At 42.6% G+C, this 15389-nt stretch overlaps 2 protein-coding genes across 2 annotated transcripts in view; one reads left to right on the top strand and one right to left on the bottom strand.

Moving 5' to 3' along the window:
- Positions 1–15389, top strand: part of LOC121919807 (protein FAM71C-like) — a 1121343-nt gene that overhangs the window by 197182 nt on the left and 908772 nt on the right. The window lies entirely within an intron of this gene.
- LOC121921175 (L-gulonolactone oxidase) overlaps positions 1–15389 on the bottom strand; it is a 66920-nt gene that overhangs the window by 46272 nt on the left and 5259 nt on the right. Inside the window, exon 5 of the mRNA XM_042448851.1 lies at positions 11806–11896. Coding sequence (XP_042304785.1) covers positions 11806–11896 — 91 coding nt within the window. The remainder of the gene's footprint in view (positions 1–11805; positions 11897–15389) is intronic.

Here is a 15389-nt window from a genome sequence, read left to right as displayed (position 1 = left end):
TGACTTGAAGGCACACAGCACACATGCACATGGGGCCTTGGGGAAGCAGTGGGGAAATCCAGGGGCCATATGTGGCTCACATCCCACCCATGGCCTACTTCCATGTGCTTGAAAGCACATATATCTTTGGGAGCTGACTCCCACGGTTGGGACTGTCGTACTAGCAGAAAGTACTCTCTGCAAAGATGCATCAGTTCTCTCACTCCCTTGAAACGAAAACCAAAAGGATGCAATTTGGGAAACATGTGCACAAACTCCTAATGCATGCCCACTCCTTCACCTGCCTTAGCGCATCAATGTTCCTGGCGGATGTGGGGAAATGAAGCCAGAATTCCATCCGCGTCTTTTCACTTGTCGCTTTCTGTCTCTCTTGCCAAATTTAATTATGCGCAGAACTGTCTGCCTTTCCACTCTCTTCCTTCCTTCTAGTCCTTCTTGATGCGCCAGGATCCAGGCTGATTTGCAGTAATTGGTTTCTTACATCCACCTCAAAAGAGTCCTCATTTTTCTGGGATTTAGACGACTGTTATTTGGTAGGATTAAGAGTTCACAGGCAAATACTTCCCGGATGATCTACACAGTTAACAGAGACAGTCTCTTTAGACAAATGTTGCAGGGGTTTTTGTATAAATACCTACAGCTTGGGGTGCAAGTGGGTGGTTAGAGAGGAATAGGGATGCATTTGCATAGAAAGACAATTTTATTATGTGCACAAATTGCACATAAAGACTGCACATAAAGACAATAAAGATAAAAATTGCACAAGCAGTGTAACAAGAAAGACTGAAGGGGAAAACATAATTGGTGCACCTAGTTCATGGATCCCTTGAAAACCCATTCACAGACAAACACCAAACCCCCAGGTATTACAGAATCATAAAACTGAGGGTAACTGTCAATCTTGTCCTGTCCCTGCTGTGCAGGAATCCATAGCTAAAGCTGCATCTGCGCTGCAGAATTAACACAGTTTGATACTGCTTTAACTGCTTTAACTATTTATCCTTCTTTGTGAGAGAGCTGTGGTGTCACAACAAGCTACACATCCCAGGATTTCATAGGATGGCACCATGACAGTTAAAGCAGTGTCAAACTGCATTAATTCTGCAACATAGCAGCAGCCTAAAGCATCCCTGAGAAATGGCCACCCACTCTCTGTTTAAAAATCTGTAGTAAAGGAGAAGATAGCCAGCATGGTGCGGTGGTTTGAGCATTGGACTATGATTCTGGAAACCAGGATTAGCATCCCTGTTTGGCCATGGGAAGCCACTGGGTGACCTTGGGTGAGTCACATACTCTCAGCCTCAGAGGAAGGCAAAGGCAAACCACCTTTGAACTAATCTTGCAAAGAAAATCCGATGTAAGAGGGAGCCATTGGATCGGGACTTTACAGTCGCTGTAAATTGGAAACAACTTGAAGGTACACAACAACAACAATAATGGAGTCTAGTACCTTCTAGGGTAGTCTATTTCAGTCTTTAACAGCTCTTACTATCAGGAAGTTCTTCTTAATGTTTGGGTGGCATCTCTTTTCTTCTGACTAGACTCTCATCTCTGGAACAGCCTAAAACAATCTCTCTCCATTTTCTACATAATATTCCTTCCTGAATTAAAAGATGGCAATGTTATATCACGTCTCCGTCTTCTCTGCTCCAAGCAGCACTTACTCAGCTCCCTAAGCCATTCCTTGTAAGGCTTGGTTTCCAGACCTTTGATAATCTTGGTTGCCCTTCTCTGGACATGTTGGCAGGTTGTCAATATCCTTCTTGAACTGTGGCGTCCAGAACTGGACATGGCATTCCAGGTGATATCTGGCCAAAGTGGAATAGAAGAGGGCTGTTACTTACTGTCAGAACATTCTTCCTATCCTTTAGATGGAATCCCTGTTCTTGTGAATAGAATCCATTTGTTCATGTTAGTCTCTGGTACAGAAGAAAACAGGCTTGCTCTGTCTTCTATATGACATTTCTTCAGATATTTAAAGATAGTTGTCTTCCCTCCTCAAGGTAGACATTCCCCAGTCCTTAAAACATTCACCATAGGTCTTCATTTCCAGATCCAAGGGTACCAGTAAGGGGGTGCAGGGGGCATGGGCCACACTGAGTGACACCTTAGAAGAGGGGTTCTAAGTTGCATTAATGAAAGGATAGTGTCAAGATCAAGGGAGAAAATAGTACCACTCCATTCAGCTTTGGTCAGATTTCACCAGGAATATTGTGTCCAGTCCTGAGCACCACAACTCAAGAAGGATGTTGACAAGTTGGAGTACCGTATGTCCAGAGGAGGGTGACCAAAATGGTGAAAGGTCTGGAAACCGTCAAGTCTTATGAGAAGCAGCTTAGGAAGCTGGGGAGGTTTAGCCTGGGGAAGAGAAGGTTAAGAGGGGACATGACAGCCCTGTTTAAATATTTGAAGGGATGCCATATTGGGGGTGGAGCAAGCTTGTTTTCTGCAGCTCTAGAGACTAGAACATGGAGCAATGGATTCAAACTACAGGAAAAGAGATTCCACCTAAACATTAGAAAGCACTTCCTGACAGTAAGGGCTGTTTGACAGTGGAATATGCTGCCTCAGAGAATGGTAGAGTCTCCTTCTTTGGAGGTTTTTAAACAGAGGCTGGATGGCCATCTGTCTGGGGTGCTTGGATTGTGTCTTACTGCATGGCACAAGGAGGTTGGACCGCATGACCCTTGGGTCTCTCTCAATTCTATGAATAGCCCCTGTCGAACCATTGGGACAACATAAGCTGTCCTTTTCTGCTTTCACCGCTCATTGCTTTGGATTTTTTTTCTCTCACTTGATCATTTTATGGACTTGTTTTTGACAGTCGCTCGTGAATTTTAAGCCATTCAGGAACAGTGGTCTATGCTGCCTGCTGCCTCTTTTTCTCTCTCTATTGATCACCTGCCCCCTTCTATTAGCTTCTCTCTCTTTCTTCTCCGTCTCTCTCTTTTACTGCTTTTCTTTGTCATTTCTTATAATTCACCCATTTGTCGGGTGTGTGTGTGCGGGGTAATTTATCAATCACAACGAAAGGCAGATAATCCATTCCTCAGCCACAAGGCAAGGCAGGGAGAGCAATTCCTTTTGCAAGCAGCCTTGAGATGGTATTAATCACACCATAAATAATGATCAGGAATGTTCCATCTTTTAAATACGCCTCCCAGCTCCCGCATACAAAAAGCCCACTTAAGTATTGTGTAGCAAATGGATATTTGGCAATACTGTGACCCTTAATGGTTCATTAATTACTTAGGAGAATAAGATGCATTGTTAATTTTGCTACAATGGGCACTTGGTATCCATTGGGGTTTGGTTTCAGGACCCTTTGTGGATATGAAAATCCATGGATGCTCAAGTCCCTTTCTATTCAATGGTGCAGTAAGCAAACCTCAATGGCAAAATTGAGGCTTGCTTTCTGGAATTTATATATTCCATATTTAATTTTCAAGCTGTGGATGGTTGAAACTATGGAAAAAGAATCCATGGATAGAGAAGGCTGACCGTATTTATTTATTTTGGCTGGAAATTTGTTTCAGCTATTTCATTAAGTCAGTAAGTTACATTTGACCCATGGTTTCCACAATCCACTGCTTTAAAATATTCCCTTCCCCCCCCCCCCCCCCCCCCCCAAAAAAAAAAAAAATGCAGAAAGGAAACCTTGATGTTGCCAAAAAACATCTAGAGGTAGCCGTGTTGGCCATATAGCAAACCCAAAAACATCCAAACAACAACACCTTTATTGGGGCAACCGAAATGCACAATTACATGTTGCAAGCTTTCGAAGTCACACTATCGTTTACATCAGGCAAACAGGAGAAAGAAATTGAAGATGTTAGTCCTAGGCCTGCATTTTCTGTTTCTGGTCTTAGTTCAGATGATAGGGAGGGCTATCTGTAGACTGGCATCTCCACCTTTTTGGCCATGTGGTCACTGCAACATTTTCAAAGCCAAGGAAATTTAATGTCCATTTGCAATGCAAAGAAGATGTTTCCGTGGAATCCAGCATGTTTCCTTCCTTTGTGAAGCCATACTGCCAGCCTGCAGATAGCCCTCCTTACCATCTGAACTAAGACCATGTGCCCGACCCAGACTCCTGGTGCGTGTACTTTTCAAAGAACGATACTTTCTTTGAAAAATACGCCAGGAGTGTGGATTAGGTACGCAATGTAGCCAAGTTGGGCACGGAGGCTTGCGATAAGATCCGTTTAAGTCCATTCCTGGATCGGGCGAAAAGAGTCACGGAATAATCTCCCAACTATCTCACATTCTTGTCACCCTTTCTCATCATCAGCACATGATAAGGAATACTGAAAGCATTTGCAGACAACTTGGTAGTCACCTTGAGAAATCCACTGGAAAGTGTGGGAAGACTGGAAGAAACATTAAAAGAATTTGGAGATTTGTCTGGTATTGAAATTAATGAACAAAAGGCAGCGGTGTTGACTCAAAACATGTAACTGAAAGACCAAATAGAATTAAGGGGGGAAACTGGCTACAGAATTGAAAAGAAGATGAGATACTTAGGCATTACAATGACTAACCCAAACAATATGTTGTTTCAAAATAATTATGTTAAGACATGGGATTAAATTAAAAAGGACCTTCAGAGATGGGAGAGTTTGTATCTGACTTTGTTGGGGAGAGTTTCTTTTGTAAAAATGAATGTGTTACCAAGAATGCTCTTTCTATTCCAGATAATGCCTGTTATTTCAAAAGACATGTTTTTCAATCAATGGCAGAAGGATCTATAAAGATTCATGTTGCAAAGGAACAAACTGAAGGTGAAGATGGAAATATTGCAAGATAGAAAGAAATGTGGCAATTTTGGACTACCAAATTTATACTTTGCTGCATGTTGTTTAGTGTGGTTAAAAGAATGGATAATGCTGAGAAACAGAAGACTGTCAGAAATAGCAGAAGAATATTTAAGATTCACATGGCATGGATATTTATGGTATGATAAAACTAAGATGGAAAAAAAGACAATCCCTACAAAAGAAGAGCAGCTATCGAAGGTGAAGAAATTAGCAGAGATCGATAAACTGTCTATTTTGATTAAAGAAAATTCAGTAACAAGATTTGGGAAGGATTGGAAATTGTTTAGTGACTTTTTGAAAAACAATGATTGTTGGTTTCATAAGTAATATGACTTCATATATATATTTAAGTCATATTAATTAACAAACCCAACAATCATTGTTTTTCAAACAATGTTTAATTAATAGGGAAGATAAAGAGGAGTGCAATTTATAATGAAATATACCTGCACTAGAAACAGCTGGAACTCACGGTTTTCTGTTCTGTTTTGTTAGCTGTAGATTTTGTTCTTTGTAGTTTGTTTTGTAGTCTGTGTTGTATGTAGTGCTTATTTGGGTTATTGAATTTTTTATCCTTTGTGGTTTTTTACTCAATAAAAATAATGTAAAATACAAACAAACATCACTGGGAGGGTACAAATATGTGCATGCTCCATAGCTGTGAAGTTAGGACTGCTATATGACAACGACTTTATTATTTTGCCTGACAACTGTGTGACAAAATGCAGCATCACATGCTTCCCACTTTTGTGGAGTTGTGAGACGGGTGATCTTCCCCAGTGACTTGTTTTCAAGGGCGAAGCGTCTCTGAGCCTGAAGGTCACGATGAACCATCATGATTCGTAGCCATCATAGAATCAGAGAGTTGGAAGGGACCACAAGAGTCATCTACTCCAACCCTCCACCATTCAGGAATAGACAACCAAAGTACTCTTGAGCGATGCCCATCCAACCTCTGTTTAAAGACTTCCAAAGGAGGAGAGTCCATCCTCCTCCAAGGAAGTCCATTGCACTCTCAAACAGCTCTTACAATCAAAAAGTTCTTACTAATATTTAGTGGGAGTCTTTTATAACTTGAATCTACTGGCTTGTGTTCTTGTCTCTGGAGCAGCAGAAAACAAGCTCTTTCCATCGTTCCCATGATGTCCCTTCAGATACTGTACATACTCAACTATAAGTCAACCTCATGCCTAAGTCGGGGGCAGATTTTGGGGCCAAAATGATGGGGTTTGATATGACCCATGGATAAGTCGAGGGTAAAACTCAGGGGCATGTAACAAAGGATATAAAGAACGAACCAACAGAAAACAATGCCAAATAACAAAATTCCAGCAGGCATAACTGTTTGTGCTCATGCTAAAGGCTGCATGGATGAGAAAGTAGAAAAGGGTCAGTGCTTCCAAGACAGATGACCCTCTTGCCTTTCGCCAGGGGATGGCTCTTTTTTGAAAATAAGAGTTGAAGTACAGTACTTACATTGACCCATGGATAAGTCGGCTCAGTTTTTGGGTCAATTTTTAACCTAAATTTCTAGACTTATACATTAGTATATACAGTATTTAAAGATAACTCTCATGTCACGTCCCAATCATCTTTTCCCCAAGATAAACATACTCAGCTCCCTAAGTTGTTCCTCATAAGACTACATTTAAAGACACTTGATCATGTTGGTTGCCTTTATGTGGACATATTGTTGTTGTTGTTATTGATGTTGTTGTGTGCCTTCATGTCATTTGTGACTTATGATGACTCTAAGGTGAGTCAGGGATGCAGTGGCTTAGTGGTTAAGATGCCACTTCTGAAGATTGGAAGGTTGGCAGTTCAAAGCCTGAGTGCTTCATGATGGGATGAGCTCCTGTCACTAGTCCCAGCTTCTGCCAGCCTAGCAGTTCAAAAGCATGCAAATGGAAGGAGATAGATAGGTACCACTTTGGTGGGAAGGTAACAGTGTTCAGTGCAGTCATGCTGGCCACATGACCACTGGACAACGCTGGCTCTTCGGCTTAGTAATGGAGATGAGCACCGCCCCATACAGTCAGTTACGACTAGACATTCATGTCAAGAGACTACCTTTACCTTTAAGGGGAATCTATCATGGGGTTTTCTTGGAAGGTTTGCTCAGAGGAGCTTTGCCATTGCCCTGAGGCTGAGAGTGTGTGGCTCGCACAAGGTCACCCAGTGGGTTTCAGAGTCGAGCCAGGATTTGAACCCTGGTCTCCAGAGTTCTAGTTCAATGCTCAAATAACTATGCCATGCTTCCATCTTGTCGATATCCTTCTTGAATGGGGTTGCCCAGGAGCTCATTCATATTATACATTTATAGTCCTATGTGGTTCCACTTGAATTGCCCTGGTTGATCCTATGGGATACCAAAGACTGCCGTCTAGTGGGGCTTGAAAGCTCTCTGGCTGAGAATTCTAAATGCCCTCCCTTAAACTGCAAGTCCCAGGAATATATAGCACCATAAGTGTGTTCTGTGAATGGGTCCCAAGTGATGTCTGACCAAAGCAGAATACAGTGGGACTATTATTCCCAGTGTAGCGCCAGTGTAATGCCCAAAGCCAGTATTGTGTAATGGTTTGAATGTTGGACCTATGGCTCTGGAGACCAGGGTTTAAATTTGTACTTGGCAATGGAAACCCACTGGGTGGCCTCAGGCAACCCACACTCTCTCAGCCTCATAAAAGCAACCTCCCTCTGAACAAATCTTGCCTTAATAGGGTTGTCTAAGGGTCATCATATCTTGGAAACAACTTGAAGTCACACAACAACAGCAAATTACAGCGGTCCCTCCACATTCGCTGGAGTTAGCGGCCAAGGGCCCCCGTGAACATGGAAAAGCTGCAAATTAAAAAAACACCTAGGAATCTCCAGGTCTTCTCCGACAACTCTATGGTTAACATCTGCCAAAAGGTGACAACAGAATCCTACAAATGCCTAGAGTAGGGTTTTCTCTAGGAACTTCTAGGTTCTCCAACACAACTCTATGGTCAACTTCTGGCAGAGTTGTGCTGGACAATCTAGAGATTCTTAGAGAGAGCATATTAATTAAAACCGCAAATAAACAAATCTGCAAAAGCCAAAGCTGCAGACATGGAAGGTCGACTGTATTCCTGTAAGGATTCAGCATGAGCCAACCCGCTTTAACATTTCAGATGAAAATGTTGAATCTATTATATTACTACTAGGACATGGCATTAGATGCTTCCATGACCTAACACAGCAGACAGTTTCCTGAAAGATGCAATACAAAGGCAAAAAACACCTGCCAGGTCTCACTGTCTCCAACACAGTCCATGCGCCACAGAAACAGACCATACTTTTACAGTGACTGGAGTCTACTCATCAAATTTTAACTCCTATCAACAAGCTGTTTCTTATCCTTTTCTCTCGCAAAATTGGCACAGGTCATTTTCAGACTGACCTTGCCCATGCTGCTAAAGCAATCCAATCAGTTGTTTTCACATGGTAAGCCCGAGAACCTCAGTAAGGCTTTGGTCAAAGTCTCCTGTGATAGTCCTGAAGGCAATCTGGTGAACTCTGGGCTAGATGGTACAGCAATTACAGTAATTGGTTGACCACCTGAAGCCATTTGGTGCTCACCAAGGGCTCCTGTTCATCCTGGAGAGAAGTGACCAGTGGGGGGCCATGGCCTTCAAGATGGCCCCCCATGATACATTTCTTCAACAGGGAGAAATGTAAGGTACTGCACTTAGGGAGGAAGAATAAAATGCACAGATATAGGATGGGTGACACCTGGCGGAACGAGACTTATACGTGTGAAAGGGATCTAGGAGTCCAAGTAGACCACAAGTTGAACATGAGTTAACAATCTGATGCAGCAGCTAAAAAGGCCAATGTGATTCTAGGCTGCATCACTAGAAGTATAATGTCTAGCACAAAGGAAGTAATAGTCCCATTCTATTCTGCTTTGGTCAGGCCTCATCTGGAGTAATCCTGTGTCCAGTTCTGGGCATCACAGTTGAAAAAAGATGTTGACAAATTGGACCGTTTCCAAAGGAGGGCGACTAAAATGGTGAAGAGTCTGGAAACCATGCCCTATGAGGAACGCCTTAGGAAGCTGGGGATGTTTAGCCTGGAGAAGAGAAGGTTAAGAGGTGATATGATAGCCCTGTTTATATATTTGAAGGGATGTCATATTGAGGAGGGAGCAAGCTTGTTTTCCACTACTCCAGAGAATAGGACCCGGAGCAATGGATTCAAACAACAGGAAAAGATATTCCAACTCAACATTAGGAAGAACTTTCTTGAGAGTAAGAGATGTTTGACAGTGGAACACACTCCCTTGGAGGATGATGGAGTCTCCTTTGAAGGGCTTTAAACAGAAGCTGGATGGCCATTTGTCATAAAAAAAGGCTTTGATGGTGCCTTCCTCCATGGCAGGACTGGGTTGGACTGGGTGGCCTTTGGGGGTCTCTTCCAACTCTAGGATTCTATGACTCCCTTTTCTCCCTGTTGTGATGTTCAGGCATGCCCAGGAAAGGATTCTGGAGGCATATTTGTATTTCTCCATATTCCTTCCCCACACTCTCAATGTCAGTGCTTTTCAAAAATATATCCAAATAGACAGAGAAGAAGGAAGGAAATGGGGAGGGGGGGCTGAATGTGCATAAAAATACTTTGGAGATCATCACATGGGGCAAAGAGCATCATTATCCCATTCTTTTCTCGTCATGATTGCACGACTTCACACGGATCCCATTCTTATCCCATCAATAAAGTGTCATTATCCCATAGGTTGTAGTAACACTTTCTTCCATTATTAACTTGCTGAAAGTGTGTCTGTAGTGTTATTACTGCAGGTGTGAAAGTCAATAATGTTTCCTTAGCGCTATTGCGGGGATTAGTTTTTAACCCCAGCTTACTATGCGGCAGAATTATTTCCTGTGGCACGATTTCCTGTTCTACTGGACAATTGAGCTATTGACAATTCTGATCCTTCAAAATTGTTAAAATGTTAGCTTTTTCTGTATTATCCTGGAAAGAAAGGGGGTATATCTATGTTTAAACTGCTGTTTAACATTTAATGCGAATATTTAATGTTAAAATAAGCCTGGTAAAACCTGTTTTGCACCCCAGATCCTGTTTGTTATAGTATATACTATATATAGTATAGTATATATTATAGTATAGTAAAGCCTTATCCTCATCTGTGCACTCATCCGCTACCTCAAACACAAGATGCTAACAGGACGCTAATGCTTCAGCCACACAAGGTATGAAAGTTAAAAGTGTGATTCTCCCATTTTTGTCCCTTCAATCGTTTGTAATTGCTATACAGTATGAAAAAATCAGTTATCATCCCGTTATTATCCTCTTATTAGCCAATAACTGGATAATAGTGGGATATGGATGGGATTAAAACTGACTTGGCCCCATGTGATAATCTCCTCTGTAAAAGGAGCTTCTTTTTCAGGGGCTTTTAAAATTGAGATATGCCTATTATTTTTCTGGAATTTTCTTTGTGATGTTGCAGCACACCCTGGACTTTTCTATCCCTGAATGTTTTTGATGGCAGCAATGAATATCTAGAAATCCTCATTTCATGCTCTCTGGGGGTGGTTGGAGATCAGCCCGGTGCGGTGAAAGGCGATGTCTCCATCTGCATATTTTGGGGCACATAGTTACTGCAAATACTTGGAGCAAGACAAATGATTTAAAAGGAACAAACCTTATATTTTTCAAATGCTTTCCCTGTCACCCTAAATCTAGGAAATGACTTCTAACAATCCTTCTATCTGTCAGAATACCATCTGTGTTGTTCCCTTCCCGCTTGCCACATCGCTGATCTTAGAGGACTCTACCATCAATTTCTCTTTAAAATGAAAAAAAAAAAGACATCTCTGCTCAGGTGACAAATCTGTTTCCCAACCTAACAATTATTATTTTTTAAAATGCTCCTTTTGGGATAGTGAAGTGTGAGATGTGCATTTTAAAACTCCTGCCTCTAGCTAACTCTCTACTATGAAGGGCACCACCTCAGTCTCTCTCTTTCCAAACAATATTCTGAATAAATTAAAGCAAACCGACATCACTTGGAAAGAGGTTTGTTCCTGGTTGGAAAACAAATATTCGCCAAGATCCTGCATTATGGAGCAAGCTTGTTTTCTGCTGCTCCAGAGAATAGGACCCAGAACAACGGATGCAAGCTACAGGAAAAGAGATTCCACCTCAACCTTAGGAGGAACATCTTGACAGTAAGGGTTGTCCGACAGTGGAACACACTCCTTCCTCAGAGAGTGGTGGAGTCTGCTTTGGAGGTCTTTAAAGAGAGGCTGGATGGCCATCTGTTGGGTATGCTTTGATTATGAATTCCTACTTGGCAGGGGTTGGACTGGATGGTCCTTGGTCTCCTTCAGCTCTATGATTCTATGAAATCGCCCAAGGACCCTGGTGCATCTCAGAGAAGACGTCCTCAGTCTATGCATAGCCAGACACTGCTCCAATCCCCACCTCCCTCTCCACCAGCCATAGAATAGCTCTCTGTGTGCGTTTGCATGAAGAATCAGAGAAACATCTGCTCAAGTCATGCCTTAGCTCTTTTCCCATCTTCAAACAGCAAAGCTAATGTATCCCATTTGGGGAAAAAGGTGGGATATAAATCCAATAAATAATAAGATCGCATACAAATCAACACTTTCTGTATTGTGAAGTCAAAGGCTTTTTAGGGCTGGCATCCATAGTTTTTTGCGGGTTTTTTGGCGATGTGGTCACGTTCTGGAAGAGATGCTGGTGAAACGTCAGGAATAAACTGTTTCTCTATTACTTCACAACTGTTACCATATATCCATTGCACCAACAACGACTCTAAAAATCATCCACCTAGTCATTGCAAGAGACATCCGAGATTCTGATCTAGATGTCCTCAAAATAGGTTCATAGCTTTGCATAACACCATTAAATGTTCAGACTCGAACCAGCTGTCCTGTGTTTAGCTTTCTCCATCTGGGGCCATTTCAGCTCTTACCTGTGTAGACAAGATGCCATGCTTGATGCCAGTGTTGTGTGTGCCAGTTCCGATCACCCCGCCAGCTGCCACATCCGAAACGGCTCCTAGGCTGAAAGGTGAACAATAAAGGGTTAGATGCGGAGACTGAGTTGCTATTATTCCCCAAAGTAGATGGCTGGCGACATGGTGTAGTTGATGAATGTAACATTCGGAGTGACATTAAAAAAATTAAGCAATTAATGGCTAGCTGCTTTTGGAGCCTGAAAGTGTCCTAATGAATGCTGAAAGCATGTCCTAGCACATTATGCACAACAAAAGAGGAAGCTTAAATGCTCGTCCAAATTTCTCAACATGGAAAGGTTCTTATGACTGTGCTTTTATTGGCACTAGGGTTAGTATCAAAGCTTAAGGGAAAGCTCACTTTTTGGACTACAGCTCCCAGAATTCTGTAGTACCAAAAGAGAGCTTTCCCTTAGGCTCTGGCTTATAGTAGAACCATTTTAAAAAAAAAAAAAAATCTGGTGCGATAAAGCACATTGAACGCTATTTCACAAGCTGGTTCAGCACCTTGGACATATCATTTAAAGTAATACTAGAACCGGGAATAGATTCAACAATCTCCTGGTTCCCACTGCTGGTTTGCAAGCCTTTAGCATTGTTGGATTAAGTCGCCTTGGCTTAAAGAGGGGTAGTCCAGGTGATTCTCTGGGCTCAAAATTTTGCAGGGAGGTACCCTAGTTTTTCAATCCTCTCCTCATCACGAATTTCCCCAGGTGTCCTCAAAAAATCAAGGCTAATCTCCTTCCAAAACAGACCAAAAACATTTCATCCAAAATCTTGTTTTTAAAGAAGGGTCTGGCAAATGCCCGAGGGCCTGTAATTACTTTAGGATAACTTCAGACTGAACCAAAAAAAACCCTCTGAATTGACCCTCTGAAAAGTCAATCTTGTTAAGTCTTTCTGTGATTAAAGAGCTTTGGTGTCAGGGCCATGGAGGAAATTTGCATACGATTCCACAAGTCCACTGCTTTCTGCAGATTGCTTCTGAAAAGACAAATTTGCAACCACAAAGTCTTTCCACAGCTGCCTTGGCTTAAAGAGAGGGCAATCTGGGTGAAGGATCTGGTCTGCATGGTTTTTGTATCCACTAAAAGGGGCCATAGCATTACTGAACCTTAGAGTTCAAAGAGGATACAAAGACCATCTAATCCAACCCCAGCTATACAGGAATACGCAGCTAAAGCACTCCTAAAAGACACCCATCCAGCCTCTCTTTAAAAACTTCCGAAGATGGAAACTCCCCCCCACTCCCCAAAGCAGTCCATTGTCAAACAGGTCTTGCCATCAGGACGTTCTTCCAAATGTGATGGAATCTCTTTGAATCTATTGCCCTATGACCTAGTCTCTGGAGTGAAAATGTCCCTCATCTTAGAATCCTAGAGTTGAAAGAGACCCCAAATATCACCCAGTCCAACTCCATTCTGAAATGCAGGAAGATACCATCAAAGCTCTCCTGACAGATGACCATCCAGCCTCTGCTTAAAAACCTTCCAAAGAAGGAGACTCTAACACTCTCCGAGGGAATGTCTTCCATTGTCGAATAGCTCTTATTGTCAGGATGTTCTTCCCAATGTTGAGGTGGAATCTCTTTCCCTGTAGCTTGCATCCATTGTTCTGGGTCCTATTCTCTGGAGCGGCAGAAAACAAGCTTGCTCCATCCTCAATATGACATCCCTTCAAATAGTTAAAAGAGCTGCCATGCCTCTCCTTTTCTTCTCCAGGCTAAACCTACCCAGCTCCCTAAGTTGCTCCTCATAGGAGTTGGTGGTTTCCAGACCCTTCACCATTTTGGTCACCCTCCTCTGGACACACTCCAGCTTCTCAACAACCTTCTCAAATTGTGGTGCATTCTCTGCATTGTAGCCAGACTGAATGCAATATTCCAGGTGACGTCTGGCCAAAGCAGAATAGAGTGGGACAACTACTTCCCTCCATCGGGACATTTTACTCCTATTGGAGATTCCCAAAGTCTACAGATGAGGTGGCTATATATTCGAGCTATTCCACCAAATCTTCCACTCACAACAAATAGCACACTGGTGTCCTTACTCACATGTAAGTCCACTGCTGCTCCAAAACTTGGAGCCAATCCATATATGCCACAATGGCTGACATGCTGTTAGTGACATGGATGCATGTAAGTATAGCTTATGTGCATGTATGGATGGAGCGCAGAAGGGTATTCTCTTGCCCTAGTGTGCATCCTGAAAATTCCTCCGCAGCAACTGTCAAGCCTCAGAAGGAGCTGTTGCTACTGCTGCTGTTTTTACCACTGAGAAGGGAAGCAATGCAGACCATGAAGATCTGGCTGTTTTGGGATGCAGGGGGAAGGAAAAGGAGGGTATGCTCCATCTGAGAATGCATCCTCATTTCTTTCCCCCTCCAAGCTGAGTCCAGCTGCTTTTTCATGGTGTGACTCGCCTCCCTCTTTTCTCTCTTCCCAATTCAAAAGCATTAGCAACTGTTGGAGCTTGAAAGCTGTCGGTGAAGGGGTGATGGAGAACAGCATGAATTTAGCTACACTCCGGTGTAGGATCTTCCTCACTGTCAGTTTAGTATGTTTCAAGGTGGATTTATATGCCTTCAGCATCTATATGCATTCAGTTGTAACTAGTGGCTTCCAGGTTCATTGGTTGGTCAACCTGCTCTGTGGTTTAGTCAGATCTTTAAAGGAGGTACCTTCCACCACTTCTTTAAAATTCACAGTGGATTCACCACCATATTGACATCAAAGCTTATGGCTGCCATGGGAAGCACTCAGAAAATGGCAGAGCTTGAAAAAGTTACTTTTGGGCTACAGGTCCCAAGCCACAATAGCCAATGGGATTCTAGGAGTTGTAGTCTGAAAACATTTCTCTAAGCTGTGAAGAATGGTCTACCTTGGAATTCCACCACATCTGTGACACATATATCCCTTCATATATTAGTCTTGTCTATGCATACATATTTGTAGATTGGTGTCTATATATGTACAGCCATATGTAGAGCCAGCGCAGAGTAGAACCTTGGTGGTGCAGTGATTAAATTCCAGTACTGCAGCCATTCCATCCACAAGGTTGTGAGTTTGATCCCAAGCAGGGTTCCAAGGTCCTCTCAGCCTTGCTAAATGTAGATTGCTAAAATGAGCCCCCAGCTTGTTGGGGGCAATGAGCTTACAGATTGTAACCTGCTTAGGGAATGCTTAAGTGCACTGATAAGTGGTATGGAAACGTACTTGCTATTGCTATATTGCTATTGCTATTACTATAGCATTTGATCCTGAGTGGCTCCAAGGTTAACTCCGCCTTCCATCCTTTTGTAGGTCAGTAAAATGAGTACCCAGCTTGCTGGGGGCAATTGGCTTACACTTTGTAAAGTGGTTAGGGAGTGCTGAGTTCACTATGAAAAAGCATAGAAGTGTAAATGCTATTGCTGTTGGGTTGAGTGCTGGACCAGGACTCTGGAGGCCAGGTTTTGATTCCCAGCTCAGCCATGTAAAACCCACTGGTGATCTTGAGCAAGTCACACTCTCTCAGCCTCAGAGGAAGTCAAAAGCAAATCCC

Source organism: Sceloporus undulatus, chromosome 1 (assembly GCF_019175285.1).
Source record: "Sceloporus undulatus isolate JIND9_A2432 ecotype Alabama chromosome 1, SceUnd_v1.1, whole genome shotgun sequence".
In the NCBI taxonomy this organism is placed as follows: domain Eukaryota; kingdom Metazoa; phylum Chordata; class Lepidosauria; order Squamata; family Phrynosomatidae; genus Sceloporus; species Sceloporus undulatus.
Note: the sequence above shows the minus strand (reverse complement) of the source record. Positions and strands in the feature narration are given on the sequence as shown.